Source organism: Polyodon spathula, chromosome 1, assembly GCF_017654505.1.
Source record: "Polyodon spathula isolate WHYD16114869_AA chromosome 1, ASM1765450v1, whole genome shotgun sequence".
Taxonomy (NCBI): Eukaryota; Metazoa; Chordata; class Actinopteri; order Acipenseriformes; family Polyodontidae; genus Polyodon; species Polyodon spathula.
Genome location: NC_054534.1, coordinates 9,322,922 through 9,341,129, shown reverse-complemented (window position 1 = coordinate 9,341,129; position 18,208 = coordinate 9,322,922). Strand labels below are relative to the sequence as shown.

The following is an 18,208-nucleotide window of genomic DNA, read 5'->3' as shown; positions in this document are numbered from 1 at the left end:
GCCAGATTCATACTGTAGGTACATGGCAGCTATGAGATTGCTTTCCACTGAGTAAGACTTGTTTCAGTAAATATCAATACAAAAATCTCATAGAAGCTGAGAGATGGGTGTCTTCATCTTGCAAGCTTGTTCAAGAAAAGTAAAGGAGCGGTAAGCAGTTTATACATGAACATTAGATCAGTTTAATAGGTAAGAATTGCACTTGGTTGTTCTTAAGCAGTAGAGAAGCATCTTTGAAGCTGTCCTGTACCCGTGATTTATAACAGCTACAGACATTTCCAAAGATTGTTTTATTTGGTATCCCAGCTGAACTGCTCATCACTATTGTTATAACATCACTTGTGTTTTTAATGGGAATCTCCCTTCTGAATTAACCAAACTGCAGCCTATTTAAATACTACCTGTGTTTAAATAATTAGGGGGTCCACAGTGACTGACCTAGTAAAACTGCCACTAAATTATTTAAAGAGTATTAAGTCAGCTTATATGAATACAGTAAAGCATGATACTCGTGAAACAGTTCGAGGCTCCTGAAATCTCAATATAATATACAACCAATATTGTTATACTATATTCACTTTTGTATGCATGATTCTGAATTGAAGTTATTGTAAGTAATAAGCTTTGATCAATACACTTAAGACTGATACTGGATTGTGCCTTATTCTTGTGACTAATCCTAAATTCTCCTTGGATTTGAAGGTAATAAACCAATTGATTTGGCAAGTATTCCTCGTTTTCACCGGTTCACATTTCTGCTTTAGTTATGTAGTGTGCCAGTAGTAAATGCATTGCGGAAGAAAAAACACTTGACAGGAATCAGATTGAGCTTTCAGTGAGGTGTTGGCAATTGTAACCTTGACTATGATAAACTGCGGCCCCACTGAGAGCTGCATTAGCTTTAACACTCCCACAGGGTTATGGAAGGGATTGCCTGAGTTTACTGTGCCTCATTGCGCTACAGCAACCCCTACTGGTCAGGCACATGTATGACCAGGTCAGGCAGAGGGTTCCCAAGCTGGGTCCTAGCCTCCAGTTTTGTAATTGGTTGGACATCAGTAATAGAAGTCTCTCATTGGTCTTCTCTCCTCATCAGTACAACTTTGAGTTGTAGGTAAATTGTAAAGGAAATGTAAAGTTCGTGGAATTAAGTGAGTGAGTATGAACCAATATTTTGAATAATAATAATAATAATAATAATAATAATAATAATAATAATAATAATAATAATAATAATAATCCTGCTAAATCAAGGTTTTTAGATAGTAATGGGTCTTACCAGAATATGATTATCTACTGAAAGTCCAGTTTTTTCAAGATGTTTGCCTGATATTGTCCGAGCCTGCAACAGCCAAAGAATCTTCCATCCCCATGTTTTTGTTTGACATGTGGGTGGCTATGTGTTCTACTTTCACATTCTATGGCCTCCGAATACCATATCACCGCCTTTGTCTCAGGCCGAGCTGCTGTGTCGTTTCAAAGAATCATTAGATACTGCAATGCAATAGTGCTGATCTGCAGTTTCAAATGGTCTCTTCTTGCTCTAGTCCCACAGGTACAGGGTCCCAGGAAGTGAACAGCAAAATCATAGCTTTTAAATCATAGCAGTTTTTTTTATAGTTTCCAGTAATAAGGATTTTCCAGCATGGGAGTAATGCCTTTACATTTTTGAAGTGGCTTCTTCAAAACATCCACAGTAGAGAAAACTGCATTACTAAGTACCAGTGAATGGAAACCACTGCCAGAGGCAGGGATCAGAGGACGCCCACTGAACTTCTGAGCTGAGCGGGGAATCATTGTGGCGTGGGAACATAATTGGACATAATTGAGAACTAGCATGTAAAATAGCCCCTCAGTTTGTTATAGATTGTTTCATTCTTGATATCATTTGTGTCTGCCTTCATTGGTTGCAAGTATCTTAATGCTCCATAGACGCTGCCGCAAATATCCAAACAAATAAAAAACAGGTCAACAATGGAGCTCTCCCGCATCCCAGTGTCCAGTATAACTGAAGTGTTTACTGCGGTCCTACAATGGCATTCGCTTCTGATCCATAAACTCATTTTCAACAGCCTACTATGCACAACAGCTGATGTTATTGAGACACTGTGGCCCTACATACTATGCATGGGAATTGGTATTTAAGTGCAAGTTCAACTGTATCAATGTTATATAAGTACTCAAAAGCATTGAGATTTGTGTATTTTCAATCACTTATTTCTCAGGTATATAAGGACTTACTACTAACAACATTCACATTGTCTTTCATATTAATGTACTTTCATTTTTAATTTCAGAAATGAAAACTTTGATAGTACAGCCTGTTTGTCTAGGCACCTGTATTATCTGCCAGTAAACCCAAGAACATGTTTTTATAATAGAAGTGAATGTTATAGACAGCTTGCATAAGCCTCTCAGCTGTAGCAATAGTAACCCTTTGTGGCTTGCAATTAGATAATTACTAACAGCAGTGTGCGTTGTTATCTTGCCCTAGTACTAACAGTCCCACTCCTACACGCATAGCCTTCATTTTAGAAAGCCAACATAAAAACTGCGCTGGGGGCTGGGTTAGTGGATTTGCATGAGCTTTCCCTTTATAGTAAGGCTTCCTGAAATAGTTGGACGTCATCCCCTTGATTTGAGTGACGTCTGTCCCCGAAGAGGGAGTGACGTCAGTGCGGAGGGTGGCGTGATGACGTCGCCTATTTAATACTGTCAGTGAGCGGAGGATGGAGACAGAGGAGTTGGTGTCACTGAGACAAGAGGGAGTGAAGCAGCCGGCCGTGGGGAGTCAATGACGAGGACAGAATAACAGGCAGCTTTTTCAGACCCCTTTTTGAATAACATTTGTGCCTTCAGATATTGCTACTTTAAAGGTTTTGGATATTTGATTTTCTTTATTATTTTTTAATGCACATTTCTCTGGATGTGTGGCTTGTGAAATTATACAAGGGGTGATGGAGGCTTGAGAATGCAGCAGAACTGAAAGACGCTATGCTACAGAAACCGGTCCTCTGTAAAAAGCACAGTTTAGCTGAACATTAGCATTTGAATTCTGGAATGTTTTTTTTGTCCATGTGACCGTGCTTTGTGTTTTTACTGTGAAGGAATTTTAATAGTACACACAATATAAGGATGAGAAGAAAATAGTGTCCATTCAGTAAGCTGGGAATCGCTTTAGCATTTTTCTTGCTTGGGGATGCGAATGTAGGAGGTGTCAGTATTGGAAAGTAAATGCCACAGGAGTGTTGTGAAAGAACACGGTGCAGTATAGTCTTTCTGACCGAGTGGATACAAGGGTCATTTGGAGATCAAAGAAAATAGTGTCGCAAACCAGCCGGTCTCTCAACCCCTCAAATTAACACAGCAGCTAGGGAAATCGTATTTAAACATTTAAGAAAAAAAATCAAACACAAATTGATCTGAATACACTTTGAAAGACGTAAAAAGAGACCACTAACCTCTTTTCAAAACTACTGAAGTCTATGGAAATGTACGAGTCTGAACAAGATACATTACGAATGCTGAGATACATCTAAAAATATGATATTTTATTTTTCAGTGTAATGAAAGAAATAGCTCTGGGTCTCTCTTGAAAGCTGCCCGCCTGATTACAGCACAGAGCTTGGTTAAACTAGTAATGTCTCGCTGAAGCCAGCAACTGAATCTCGACAACATCGCCGCCCTCGTCAAAGATCAACAGCGGCGCAACCTCCCCCCCACCCCAAAAAAAAAAAACAGTAACCATAAAACAGGAAAATCATTCCCACAGATTAGCCACACGGACGCCTCGCCGCCTTGTCAAGCAAACATGGGGTAAGTTATTTTTGAACTGGAGTTGTAATGTGTTAAAGGTTCTGTAAGAATTCATATTAATACCGTCATGAGCCTTCTACAGAAATCTCACGTAACGTTGCCTAGTCTCGTACACCATTACATTGGCTCACAATGTTTGTTTTCTTCATGTAAGTTACTTGCTGTCTTGGTTTGTTGCCTGTTACAAGTAACATACATTAGATATACAACGGGTTTGCAGTACTGAAATATAATGCTTCATTTCAAAGTACTTTGTGTTGTGTCACTGGTCAAGATGACGTGATCATTCCATTGAAACTAAGTAGCCTAGTCTGTAGTGTGTGTGTTTGTGTGTGTGTGTACAGTTGAAACAAGTTAGAATGTCACTGAGGTCATGCTGTGATGTAAAGATAGGAGGAGGTGGGGTGGGGGGAGGGGGGGGTTTGAACACTAGTGTTTAAGGTCTTGGTGACCCACAGTCCATAGCCGGAAAAGCATGCATACAGTCTACTAAGTAGTCGACAGCCCAGTTTGTTTACATTACCTAAGGTGGTTTAGTTGTAGGGACAAAGCTTTCTCCCCAGTGAAAGTGAGTGAGGCCACATGCAGTATGTGTCAGTCCCGCTCAATAGCTGGATAGCAGAATCATTTGGGAACACATGCAATTAAATATGTTTTTGTTCTTGTTGGTTTTGTTTTCAGAAAGGTTGCTTGGATAATTAATGTGTTTGCCATCTTGCATCTCTGCTGTAGTGTCAGGTTAATGCTATGATGCTGACTCCAGTGTTTGGATCTCTCACCCCTTGCTTGATGTATCGGCCCCACAATCTCCATTTGTAATACAATAGCGCCCGGCTCTCCTGGTACATTAGACAGACTTCCCAGAGTATTCCCAAGGAGAGGCTGGCTAGCAGTTGTATTAGGCGCTTGAAGGGGTACCTTATATCCTCTACATGCATCCTCCTGCAGTGATTTTTGCTTAGATCATTATTTGACATGCAATGACATGTTTCTGAAAAGACTCCTCAGTCTGGTTTCTCTGCAGCGAGGTGTGGAAGCCTGTATACTTCTCAAAAGACTCCTCAGTCTGGTTTCTCTGCAGAGATGTGTGGAAGCCTGTATACTTCTCAAAAGACTCCTCAGTCTGGTTTCTCTGCAGAGAGGTGTGGAAGCCTGTCATTGTTGCACAGACTTCACTGCTCAGCACTTGATGTACTTCCAGCCTCAAAAATCAGCTCAGAAGGGTCTTTTCAGATGTACTATAATTACTCCCGTCTGGGGATGCTTATAACCCTTGTAATAAATTATCATTCCTAGTAGGTAGGAGTGGGCAGATCAGAAGTGAGGGATTGGTCCCATAGTGTTCATTTCATTTTGGGTTTATGTAAGATGAAGGCGTGTGCACCATAGCTTCCTTCCCTTATGACATGTAATTCCTTCCATGTTCTGGTGTTGTCTATAAAACAAAGTCTATTAAATGTTTGAGTTTTGTGTTGGATGTGTCAGAGTCAGCATATTTTCAGTATACTGTAGGCTTTGATCACTACAAGTAAAGGTGTAACTAGCTTGGGGATTTGTAGTCAATACTGAACCAATGACCAGTGTACCTTTTATTTAGGGTTATACATACACACACACACAGAGAGCGATCCAGTCTGGCGCTGCCAGTTACGTTCCCTTGCCCCTTGCTCCTGGATACCCTGCAGGTCTGCCTAGACCTCCCTGGGCTAGACCTGGAGCCCAGGAGTCTGCACCACCGGCCACAGTTCCTTCACTGGTTCCCTGCTCCGCTCTCCCCAACCACCAAGACATCGCTGCGCTGCTCCCAGACATCGCTTGGGCTTCCCCTGGTCACTGATTTGCTCCCCCTGGGTGTTTGGACATCGCTCCGCTGGTTCCCAGTGGCAGACCTCTGCCCGCTGCTGCAGCTGCCTGTTCCCTGGCCGTCGCTGCGGGCGCCCCAGTTAAAGTTAACCCGGTTGGGTTGTGGTGGAGGGGGGGGAACGGGACTTTTTTTTTTGGTTTTGTTAATTGTGTTAATTGTCACCTGCATCTGGGTACCATTGAAAATTAGAGCCAGGTGCACAGTATAAAAAGAAAGGAAGCAGTTTGCTCGGGACTGAAGAGTGAAGAGCCCGGTTGGGAGTGTTCAGCCGTAAGGAAAGAAAAAGGTAGTGTTAAACCTTGTGTGGTGTATTTGTGTTCACAGGTAAACAGCTTAGCTGTCCTGTTGTTGGTTTAGGCTCCTGTTTGTGTGTTACTAGTGCTCGTAAGAGCCAGGTGTTTGTTTTGTTTATTTTGTTTTGTGTGTGTTATTAAAAGTGCACATAAGCGCTAAAACTGCAACTCTTGTGTTTGGTTCTACGTTTTTAAAGGGGCAACAAACTGTGGAGAGGAAGCCTGGTTTACTATATATATATATATATATATATATATATATATATATATATATATATATATATATATATATATATATATATATATATATATATATATATATATATATATATATATATATATATATATATATTTACTGTTTAACCCCTAAAACACTTGAATAGATCAGTGTAAAGCTGCATACTGTACATATGAGTCAAGGTGATAGGACAGGTCTGTTTGGAGATCTCTGATTACACGCTTCTAATGCAAAGCAGGTTAGTGAAAACACAAATATCTATCTACATGCTTACAATTATGTAACTACAAAAGTATCTCTTTGTTCCAGCCTACTTTTAAAAAAGATTGTATCTGTTTGCTTTAATCTGTTATGGTATTTCCTTATTGCTGTTCACTGTTCAGTCCTATTGTTTTATAACTCAATAAAAGTATATGTGCTTTGCTTAAATACCATAGTACAGGATTCAATTCATTAGGGAAGAGGAGTCTTTACAGCATTTTCAATGTCTTTTCGTGGTGTCAGCAAACACACCTGCTCGAGTTCTACAGTATCACCTTTTGTAAACTTTTGTTGTTGAGGCAAATCGTGGGTTTTATGAGCATCACATGACTGGTCACATGAGGGCACTGTATTTAATGCGTTCTGAAATGGAATGAAATTGTCATTTTAATCAACTATTTTGCTTCATTACCACAATTTGTAAGTCCTTTTCCCTGAACAGTAAGTTTTTACAGTCTCCCACTGTTCCCATTGTGCTAGATTTGAGCAGGGTGAGATGGGAAAGCAGAAATTTGATTTTATTTAAATAAGATTCAAATAAAACAAGTACTGTGCTCTTCAGAATGCTCCTTCGTAATGTGCCCAATGCTTGGGGTTCGTGCAGTACAGTACAATACACATGCCGTGCTTACATTCCACAACATTGTGATATGTCTTTACTGTGTTGCCCCTCACGAGGGATGCATGGATAGAATACGTAGAAATTGGGGGATTGCTGTTTATTTATTTATTTTTTCAATCGGTTGCAGTAGAACTGTTTGTACTGAGATTGGGGTCTATGTATGTATGTTACACTATCTGTGTAGATCACACAGCAGGAAAAAATCAATCCGGGTCACTTAATTGTGTAATGTGTCTGCTTTATTTGTACCGTTTTTTGTAATGATTATTATAAGGCCCCTTATTTGTGGATGTTGTATTTCATTTGAATATTAAGACTGCTAACACTTCAGGTCTTCAGTTTATTCTTTCTGTTGCAAATACAACTTGATTGTGTTTTTTCCAGTGTTGAAATGGCAGTTCCAAACCATTTTGCTTTATGAGAGGACACTGCTGCCACAGTGCCGATTTCCTCTCCTAATAATAATGTGCTTTACCTCCCAGTTATCTCCTGGCTCAGTGTGGCTGTGTTCATTCTGCCAGCTCTGCCCAGTGGATGGGCTCTGATAAGACAGCTACACTGCTCATTTGGTTGGCAAATTTTAGGAAACTTCAAAAAGAACAATGGACACAGTCAAACAGATTCAGTTTGCATCGCATGGAATATTTTAAGAAATACACTTCAGATGGTATCATGTGCACAGGTTAAAATCAAATATGCTGCACCCAAGGATCTTCCCGTTTTGACAGCTCCTTTTGTGAGGTCCAGGAGACTCATTTCACATTATGTCTAGAACAGTGTTTCACAGACTCTTAACATGAATATCAATCATGTATTGCATGGCAGAGCTTGGAATGTGGTGGAGAGCCTTGTTTTTTGTGTGAACAGTTTTAGCATTGAATACTAGCATGGTATAAAGTATACAGGCTAGCGACAAATATTTACATGTCTTCTATAGTTCTGCGTTTTTAATTTCATGTTCTATTTTATTTGTGTGTTATTAATGTTCTTTTTTTATGCTTGTATACCAAGTTTTTGGTTTGATCTGTCTTATGCTTCAGCTCCCCAGCACATAAGCACAGCCTATATACAGCCCCTTTCATACTGGCATATTCTACCTGGGTCGGGATCTACCCAGGTTGGGACCCAGTGTCATGCGGTTTAGCTATGCTATTTGACACTGCTTTTTATAAAGTAGGGTTGATCTGGGTGACACAAGTAAATACACATTGTGCGTATCAATGCTCTGGAAGCAGCTTTTACAGACACTTCCACTCAAGCGTCTCTGGATCGAACCGTCGGCCCAAACGTCAATTAAAGCAAATGTTTCTACATCCCTGCTGCAGTCTGGCGCATGCTGTGAATCAACAGAAATATGGCTAAACAGAATAAACAAAAACGTTCCTTGAGGAAGTGAAACCTTCTCGCAGACGTGGCTGTTTGTTATTGTGTCGGCTCATGAACGGTCGTCATGCATTTTGTCTTGCTCAACCCAGGGCAAAGTGTGTCGACCCACATCCTGAGGTGGGTCACTGGGACCTGGGTTAACCCTGGTATGACCCAGGTACGTGATTTCACGCTACGCGGGATTGTGACCCAGGTAGGGGTGCCAGTGTGAAAGGGGCTTTAGTTTAAAAGCACACCCTAGAATACAGTCTAAAGCAGGTGAAAACTATATATAAAAAGAAACAAGGTGGATAGAGTTTTTGGGATGGGGTGGTGCTGAGGTGTTGTGGGCTAGCTAACAAAACACGAACATGGGAGGTGCCCATCTGATGACCCCTGTGAAGTGCCCGACCCAGCCCATTCCAGACGGTTGCTATGCTGAGGCGCTAGGGAGGCCGCAAATAGGCTGGTCTCTGGAGCCAGCATTACTCTCCAGCCATTAACACCAGGGCCAATAAGAAATCCACATTACCTAGCAGAGGAAAAGCGCTGAAGACTTGTATATTAGGGTGAAGCTACTTTTTGGTTGGTAAAGTAAATGACAGCTCCTCTCATGTAATAAAATTGAAGACCTGTGTTCCTGCAGTCCACATTTTTACTGGAAGGACTGAAAGCCTGGGCTTCCGAGACTAAGATTACACTCTAATCAGACTTTGCCGGTTTAGACCGCAGATCTGTCTAGTTCAGAACTGAAAAAGGATCTCGCTGTGACTCAAAGCAGATTCCAAATAAGAAAACATGTGCTGTTGTTTTATAACAAGCCATGTGAACAATGCTTATATTTATTTATAGTAAGGGTTACTCTGGCACAAATAATTCAAAATATTGACTTGGATGAAGACCCAAGGCTGATTTTAACAGTTTTTTGTTTAGTGTTAATTGTAGTTTTTTGTTTTAAATTCACATGTAACTGATGGCAGCTTTGTTGCAGCAGCTTCTGTGATTGCTTGAGAGCATTGTTTGCAATGCAGGTGATTTGCAGGGAGCCTGGTTTGGCCCCTGTACTGTGTGAGAGCCGAGCTGCTCTTGTGTATAATACAGACCACTCTGGCAGTAGGGGTTCCTTCACTAAGTTGTTAAGGGTTTTAAAGTTGTTAAATCGTCCCAGTTTTGCGCTTGTATTCACATTTTTATTTAAAGTACAAAACTGTATCAGTGTTCTCAGCAAGTTAACAGTCATTTATTAGATTGTGTTAAAAAATAAAATAAACACTCTTCTGGATTTTTTTTGTTTTTTTTAATTATGATTGTGTTTTATAATTAATATTCTGTTTTAACTCTTTGGACTGTGTCTAGTCTTTAAAAATGTGATCTTGCTAGCGCCAAGTTAGCCTTTAAGTTAGTCCCAATTTTGATAGGAATGCGTGTGTGGTACTTATCATTAACACTTCAAACTAGCATACATTTGTTTTATTTATAACCGTGTGTAAATTGCACAATAATAGGAAAGTAACCTGACTCTGTATAATCTTTGTACTACAGAACCAGGTACAGTGTCAAAAGTCCACACATGCTGACCAAACAATACTGTAAGATACAGCATGCAAAATATTTGATGTGTCATTTGTATTTATTATAAACTTATTTGACTCTTAAAGGACATTTTAAATAACATGTTTAAGAGTTTTACATCATGTATGAGTTCTGATTATTGATTACAGTCTGTGGGTTTTAAAAAAAAAAAAAAAAAAAAAAAAAGAGAATTTACATACTGATTTAAATGAGGGTTTATTTGCACACACAGACAAGAGGGGAGGGGTTGTATGAAATAAGGTTCAGTTTTTTAACACAGCAGAAGTTTCAACTTTTAACCAAGTTGTTTCCACACCCTTTATAAAAAGGATTCTGAGCTTAAGTTAACAGCAGGCTTGTAGTGCTGAAGACATTACTGAAGAGTTGAAAGTTTTCAATTTCTAATTTTGATTCGGGTGGTAATAAACAAGTCTAAATGGGATGCGTCTTTGACTTTCCAGTTTCATCTGAAGATGAGATTTTTTTTGAGCTCTTGAAAAGAGGTGACTGTATATCAGTTATTTTAATACACAGTATCAACTCCCTCAAAGCCACTGTATATGGGATAAAAGCCTGCAGCTGATATGTGTTTTTAGCAGTATATTAAATTAGACACTAATTTAATGGAACAAAAACCTAGCTTTTTCACTCCCGTAAATCGTGCATCAATGCAAGCTCTCTCCGTGCACCAGTGCCAGCGCTCTCCGTGCACCAGTGCCTGCGTGCTGCCAGCGCTCTCCGTGCCGTGCACCACCAGTGCCAGCGCTCTCCGTGCACCAGTGCCAGCGCTGTCCGTGCACCAGTGCCAGCGCTCTCCGTGCACCAGTGCCAGCGCTCTCCGTGCACCAGTGCCAGCGCTGTCCGTGCACCAGTGCCAGCGCTGTCCGTGCACCAGTGCCAGCGCTCTCCGTGCACCAGTGCCAGCGCTCTCCGTGCACCAGTGCCAGCGCTGTCCGTGCACCAGTGCCAGCGCTGTCCGTGCACCAGTGCCAGCGCTCTCCGTGCACCAGTGCCAGCGCTCTCTGTGCATCAATACCAACTCTCCGTGCATCGACCAATATCTAGCAAAGCTTACTTTAATTACCTGTGTTTCCCCATCAGTCTCGGGCCAGCTAGCATTGATTCAACATTTTAGTTTACTTTGAATAATTACGTTTGTGATTCCTAAATGTAGAAGCCCTACCAATTACTTTACAGTCCTTTAGGACTCATCCAGGAAGTCTTGTAAGAACCCTCTGGCCAGAGCCATTACTTTCCTAGCGTATATGGTATGAAGGAATCTCCATGATTGTTTTATTTTACACAGTGCCATATTAATCTTATTAGCCAGCTAACTGACAGTAAATTAACTTTGTGCAAGGTGTAGCTTTCAGTTCATAGTGCTGACTAAGGTAGTGCAGAATTTAAAGTCAGCATTTATCTGGTGTAAGTGAAGCCCATTAACCTTGCGTGCTGTAATAGGAGCCGCATGCCAGAAATCCTCCCCTTTAAAAAGACACATCTGTCTGTAGAGGTTAGGTACAGTAATTCCCCTTGTGGGAGATGCTAGTCCCAGGCTTTAACATTGCTGTAATAGCTGTACTTGTACAGTAGATTTTTTATAATGCAGAAAGTGTTACTGTATGTACTGTACAGTCTGGAGGAACAGTGAAACCTGAAATAAATGAAGTGGTTCTGAACCACACCGTCGTGTGAAATAATGATAGCAGCTCACCAGAAGGCCAAATTGACTTATTTAATATTTACCACAGTAAATGTAGGCCAGTGTAAGTAATGCTGTAATTGCACATTAACACATTATTAATCTGCTCTTAGTGGGGTCCCCTACCTCACCACCGTGCTAAATATTGGTGATGGTTGGTCAATGCAGTTTGTGGAGCTGTTGTGTTTTTGTTCCATTGCTGCAGCAGAATCCCTATTAACAGGGATTAACCTTTACTGGTTAATCCCTGTTAATGAAAACCTAGGATAGCACAGCAGAGTATAATAAATGCATATCTTAATCATGGAAAACAATGGCAAATGTTATAAAGGCAAGTTCAGATGTGCAATGGAAGCAACGTTGTTGAAAATCGAGTTTATCAGGGAAAGGCCAGGAATTCTGTACAGCCGGCCAGCAGAACATAGCCGGGAGCACTTTTAAGAGAGAAATAAACTTGCCTTACCTTAAATAAATAATATGACAAAGCATTTGAATGTGTTGTATTTCGTTGACTGTATCTGGTTGCTCTTTTTTATGTTCTGCATTCTTTTTCGTGACTGTTTTTTATGATGGTGTATTACCCTGCTTATTTAGGCACTCTGTGATTTGACTGGGGAAAGATAGCATAGAGTTATTGGAGTTTACACAAAAAACAGTAACCTTTTCACTTCCTTGTTCCATGTTGAGTTTTCAGGGCATTTTGTTAATGCACTTCCATTCTTGTTTTTCGCTGTTCTACATTTTTTTTAATGCAAGTGTTTATTTTAACCTTTTTTTTTTTTTTAACACAACAGTACTCACACACGTTTGGTCTCCATCATAACTGTTGCATGAAACCGCAGTGTAATAATCCAGCACCTCTGCACTTAAGCATAAGTGTAAGTGACATGTAAGTCAGCTGACAAGTGTTCATCTGATATTCCATCATACAGCCTCTATACATGAACTATACATATATATAGGTGCATGTGTACAGCTATTATGTACTATATATAACCTTATAGTACAATAATACCACAAAAAATTGAGTGAATAATAGTACCCAAAAATAATCGTAATATTTTTTTTAGTAAAGTAGCCGATGCAAATATAGTATTAGAGGGTATTGCGCCGATCGCCGGCTTATTTTGAAAACCTGGCATTCATTCTCACAATTTTTGCTTTGAAAATAATCGGTTATTTTTTACCAGTTATTTTAATGTTTTAGCCTCTCAAAACCCGCCCCTTCAATTCTCTGATTGGTTCAATGTTGTGTCAAGACGTAGCACACCTGTCATGTGGTTCCAATGTAACAAAATGTAATACTGATATACTGATGTGTATCAATGTAAAATAATCATTTTCATTGATGATGGATGATAACCTGCAGTACAACACAGTTGCTGCTGATAGCCAGATTGCTTACAACTGTGGGTCTACCTTATGCCTTCCTAGCTGTAAAGAAGCATCTAAAAGCCCTGTGATTCTTGCTGTTGCAATACCGTGCTCAGTTCAGTTTCTCCTATACTCACTCTTAAGGTACACAGTAAAAAGGAACTTTGTAATACATTTACAGCTGGTTTCACAGCCCTCCGATTTAGCACTAGTCTTGGACTATACTTAAATTAACATTGAGTAGTGCAAGATTAGCGCTAATTTGTGTCTGTAAAACCAACCAGTAGACTTTAGAGACTTTTGTTGCACATGCCCTGCCCTGTTTCTGTGTGACTGTGATGGAACAGGCCTGTCTTGTGGTGTTTCTGTGTGGATCATGTGACTGGGCAGGCCTGTATTGTGGTGGTTCTGCTTGGATCATATGACTGGGTGGGCCTGTCTTGTGGTGGTTCTGTGTGGATGATGGCAGTTAAATAAAAATTTAAAAATGTACCGTGAAAAAGAGTCATCTTTAGAACTATTTGGCATTACCATTTTGTATGTGTGGGAAATTGACTGAATGCTGGTCTCACTAAAGAACAGTGACAGTTCCTGTCAAGTTTTAATAGCTTCTATGATGATATTCTCATGAGGACTAATAAGTGCATTTATTGTAGAGGGGGGAAAAAACCTGATTCGACCTCCTGTACTTAAATTAACTTAATTTTACCTTCATTGGAGAAAACAATTGCAGCAAGATTCAATTAAATGCAGTTCTTTTAGCAGGGTGACACCTACGTGGCCTTGCTATCTCACACTGATGGTTGATAGTCTGCGAGTGACAATCAGCAGCATCCTTTAATAAGAATTTTATCTATCCCGACTAATGTGGGCTGATTGAGTGATCCACAGAAGCCGTAGCTATTAGGCCTTGAATAATATTGCCGCTGTAATCAAATATTGTAACCTACGACCAAAGCACTACAGGATCCAATGACGCCCCAGAAATGTGTACTGGTATCGCCCAAAACATGCTTCAGGAGTGGTAATAAGCTACCATTGCATCTTGTTGTATTGGGCATTTTAAAAAACTATTCACTTTGACTCAATGTTTATTCTTTATAGCGCCAACAATCTTGTCATGACAGCGTTGCCATTGTTTCTTTTTTTTTCTAAATGAAAGAATTAGCTGTTTGCCGTTGGAAACTGTTGTATTGTTTAGTTCCGGTAGTGATGTGGAGGAAATCGTCTTAGGAGTGATAGAGGAGTCTCCTGTTTACTGTGAAAGAAAGTGGTACACCAGTGTAAAAGTGGCTATCGATCAGTACCTGAGGGAGGTTCTTTTAAAAATGCATACCCATAAAAAAAAAAAACAAGGAGAAGATAAAAGCGCTCAGGAAGTTTTGAGGGTGTGGGGGGGTTACGGAAGCAGTGCCAAAAGTAGGCAGTGGTGGGGGTCGGTGCTCCTGTTTGTGAAGAGGCTCTTGTTAAAACAAGTTTTTAATGTGCTGTTCCACGGGAGACCACGGGGTGGATGCCCGCCGCTACTCGGGGATAAGTAGGATGCATGTGTTTGTGTGCAGCTGGTGACATTTTTACACAGCAGCGGGTGGGTCTGTGTTACAGGAGGAATGCTTTTAATTGTGTGGGTTATATTTCCAAGAGTCCCCTTGGTGATTTATTATTGCTTATATCTGTTCATGTACATTATTCACCTGTAACAGCTCAATTGAAATCCTGATACGGAGCAACATTCAGGGTGGTCATACAGTATTTAGGCCCGCTGCTGTTTTTGTCTTTGCCAGACTGGGTTCCCTACAGTTCCTTATGTGAACCCTATAGAAGCTGTCCCCAGCAGTAGCTGGGCTGTTTTAAAAGGTTAAAGTCTATGGTCTGTACTCATTTATAGTACCTGCTAGACATTTAGGCTGGTTCATGTAGGAAGCAGTCTAAAGTCAGCTTTATTTTGCTATTCGGGAAGGTTTAGTTTATGGGCCAGAAGGTTATGGTGCTACAGTGTTCATTTCTTACCAGTTATGTCTGTTTATTTGCTTGGTTTGTTTGTTTATTAATCGGACCAGTTGTACAAAAATCATTAAACCTTTATAAATAACGTGGTGCAATTATCAACTTAATTTCATTAGTATTTCAAACCAGAAGAAAAGTTAGTGTTTTAATGCTTGCAGCACAGATACAATGGAGTCGCACATACAGACGCAGTGGAAGTCTGAAGAGAGCACTTAGTGTAATTTGATCTTAATTTACATACATTTATTGAATTAAGACTCTTTATTAAAAAAAAAAAAAAAAATGCACGTATAGTGGTCACCATGCACACCAGTTTGTATTAAAGTATTTTAATTGTGAGGCATTTGTGTACTTAGCATTTTAAAAATAAACCTAAAATCTCTCTCTGCAGCGCTGACCGCTCATTAGCCGTGCTTTTAAACATGTTCTTGGCCACAGACCACCTTAATAGTTATTGTTTAGTGCTTTAGCTGCATAGAATCTCCCTTGGGATAGATATTACTGAGATATGTTTACATGAATGTAATGGGATAGCTGATCATCAGGCTGGTAAAAGCAATAAAACATGCAGGGGTGCACACTTGTATTTCTAAATAAAAATTCCAAATACAAAAAGGTTTGCCTGAGCAGAGCATTTTTAAACAAGCTAGCTCCTTGTCACTGTGGTTTAGAGAGGACACACACTCCTCCCTGAACTAAATGCTAGCCTTCGGAATGAGATGCTTCTATATACTAATCAATTTACCGAATTAACCTGACCATGCTCCGGACAGTGAAAACAGAACACGCAATAATCACATGCTTCCTAATGCGTAGGGCTTTTGTCTTGTTGAAGATGAAAACCAGTGTAAATAATACAACTGAAGAATTAGCGATTATTGAAGATGTGTTTTATGTCACTCCACTAAATTAATTGTAACTAAAACGCCAAGCTGGGTGAATTCATCATGTGACTTCACTCACGCGTCTGCTGAAACTCAGCATGGCGGTGGCACCAACACAGAAAACAGAGAAAGCAATGTCTCAACAAAACACAAGCGAAAACATTTGTGATCATCTATGAGAGGAGGATAGTGGGATACTATTCTGCAAATGTTGCTGTCATTCGATTGATCACGTACGAGTCAGTACCATTGAGATCATATTGCCAGTAGTAAACACGTAGAGAACAAGAAAGCAAAAATGACTTGAACAAACGCAAAGTACTGCATTCTGTGCTGAAAAATTGAGACCTAGATACTGTGCTCAGGGGCTTTCCCGAAGTAAGCTATTTGAAATGAATTGTGTATTTTGATCAGAGTGTTTACTGTTTTATCCTGGTTATTGTAATGGATATAAAACGTTACACTTCAATTGTGGAGACTGCAGGTCGGATTGCTCTCGCATGACATTGCTGGACTGTCACTAAACAGTTCAATATGTTTTATGTTGTTGTTATTGTAATGGCAGCAGTAAGCTGTACGGGTCTTTTCAAAACACAGAAGACTGTAAATATGATTCTCACAACAGGGCAGGACTTGTTTTCTGAACCATTGTAATATAATTAAGTTTTCCTGCTATTTTGTGTTTATAAATATTATGACATGTTTTGAAGTTTCGTCAGGGGCTTTACTTACTGTTACAGCAACAATTCTGATTTGAAAATCTTGGCTTTTAATAATAATAAAAGAATTGCCGTAGTATTTATTTGTTTTAACTATCAACATTATATTTAGGTTTTAAAAGCCATGTTTAATTGTCAGTAAATTCATACAAAGTGGGACAAAATGGAAAAAACAGAAATTGGTCATTTTTTAAAAAGGAAATGTGCTATTCCCAGAATGGAAAATCGGTAGCGCTGCAACTGAAAGCCTGCTTAGTGCCGTACAGTAGCTATGCAATCCCTTCGTTGAACATGCAGTTGAATGATTTTCATCAGTAGTTTTTTGTTCCACAGAAGTTGAAATGATGGTATTGAAGGACGTAGATCATTCAAGTTCGTTATGCAAGCATCCTGCAAGCATGGAAACTACCATTCTGTATAAAGAATGCAATTAATTGCAGTTAGCACTTGTGAAAGGTAGCTTGGAATAATGATGAAGTACAGTAATAGAGTGGAAGCAGAGGCGGTAGGATGGTTATTCAGTAATCTGTTGTTTTATGGTCTTGTGCTTAAATTCTCATAAGACGGTCTTCATGAAACGCATTGGATAATCTAGTCTACTGCACTGTGTAAGCCAGGAGCATTTAACCCTTTCGATGTTGTCAGATCTTGTTTCACATCATTCCTGTTGGCGTGAGGCTCCTTTATCAGTGCTGTGGCTAAAGACAGCTTCATGCTCTTTATTAAAGTTGCAGTGACCCACAATCCTGGATGACTGTTTACAACACTGACGTGCGCTTTGCACCTCTGGGCACTGCACTTCATTAGAAACCAGATACTGTCGGCTTTCTGGTTTGCTTGCATTCTTTAAAGAGGATTTCAACTGTTGGCAATCTGTGCCATTTTTTTTAAGATGTTCAATCTTTGAGACTTTATTGTCTTTCTGCAATGTAATTTGCACAATGCTTTTTTGACCCAGATGGCTTTCCATAGAGATCACTGTGTGTACATGCATAATCTGGTTTGTTTACTTTTTGCTGTCCTAAAACTTTTAAATAGAGGCTTGAGCTGCTGTGTTGATCCTGTGTGTGTGGATTTTGTTTTTTTTGTGGTATATATATATATATATATATATATATATATATATATATATATATATATATATATATATATATATATATATATCAAAATCTCAGGTCATACTGAACTCATTTTCATTTTTTCATCAACTTTTGGTGAGACGGTAAATAAGTGCAAAATATTTTTGTCATTTCCAGCAAATACGAACATCTGATTTTTGTATCCGAATACACTACATGTAACAAAATATTTATTCGGCTGTTTGTCCCGGCACCAAATATAATACAAACCATGGGAAGTAAAACTAAATGTACACAACAGAAAACGGGATCTCATCTTCAAAAAAAGAAATCAAGGAAATGACTTGATGTTCTAGGAGTGTAAACATGGCTTCCTTTTTTTGTCAGTTAAATTCCCCAGTTGAAAACCCAT

General features: G+C 39.6%; 1 protein-coding gene across 1 annotated transcript in view; it reads left to right on the top strand.

The window, feature by feature from the left end:
* Positions 1-2,736: 2,736 nt before the first annotated feature.
* Positions 2,737-18,208, top strand: part of LOC121313702 (homer protein homolog 1) — a 57,025-nt gene continuing 41,553 nt past the window's right edge. The window contains exons 1-2 of the mRNA XM_041246528.1: positions 2,737-2,876; positions 3,563-3,816. Of these exons, the coding sequence (XP_041102462.1) occupies positions 3,812-3,816 (5 nt within the window). The 5' untranslated portion in view covers positions 2,737-2,876; positions 3,563-3,811. The remainder of the gene's footprint in view (positions 2,877-3,562; positions 3,817-18,208) is intronic.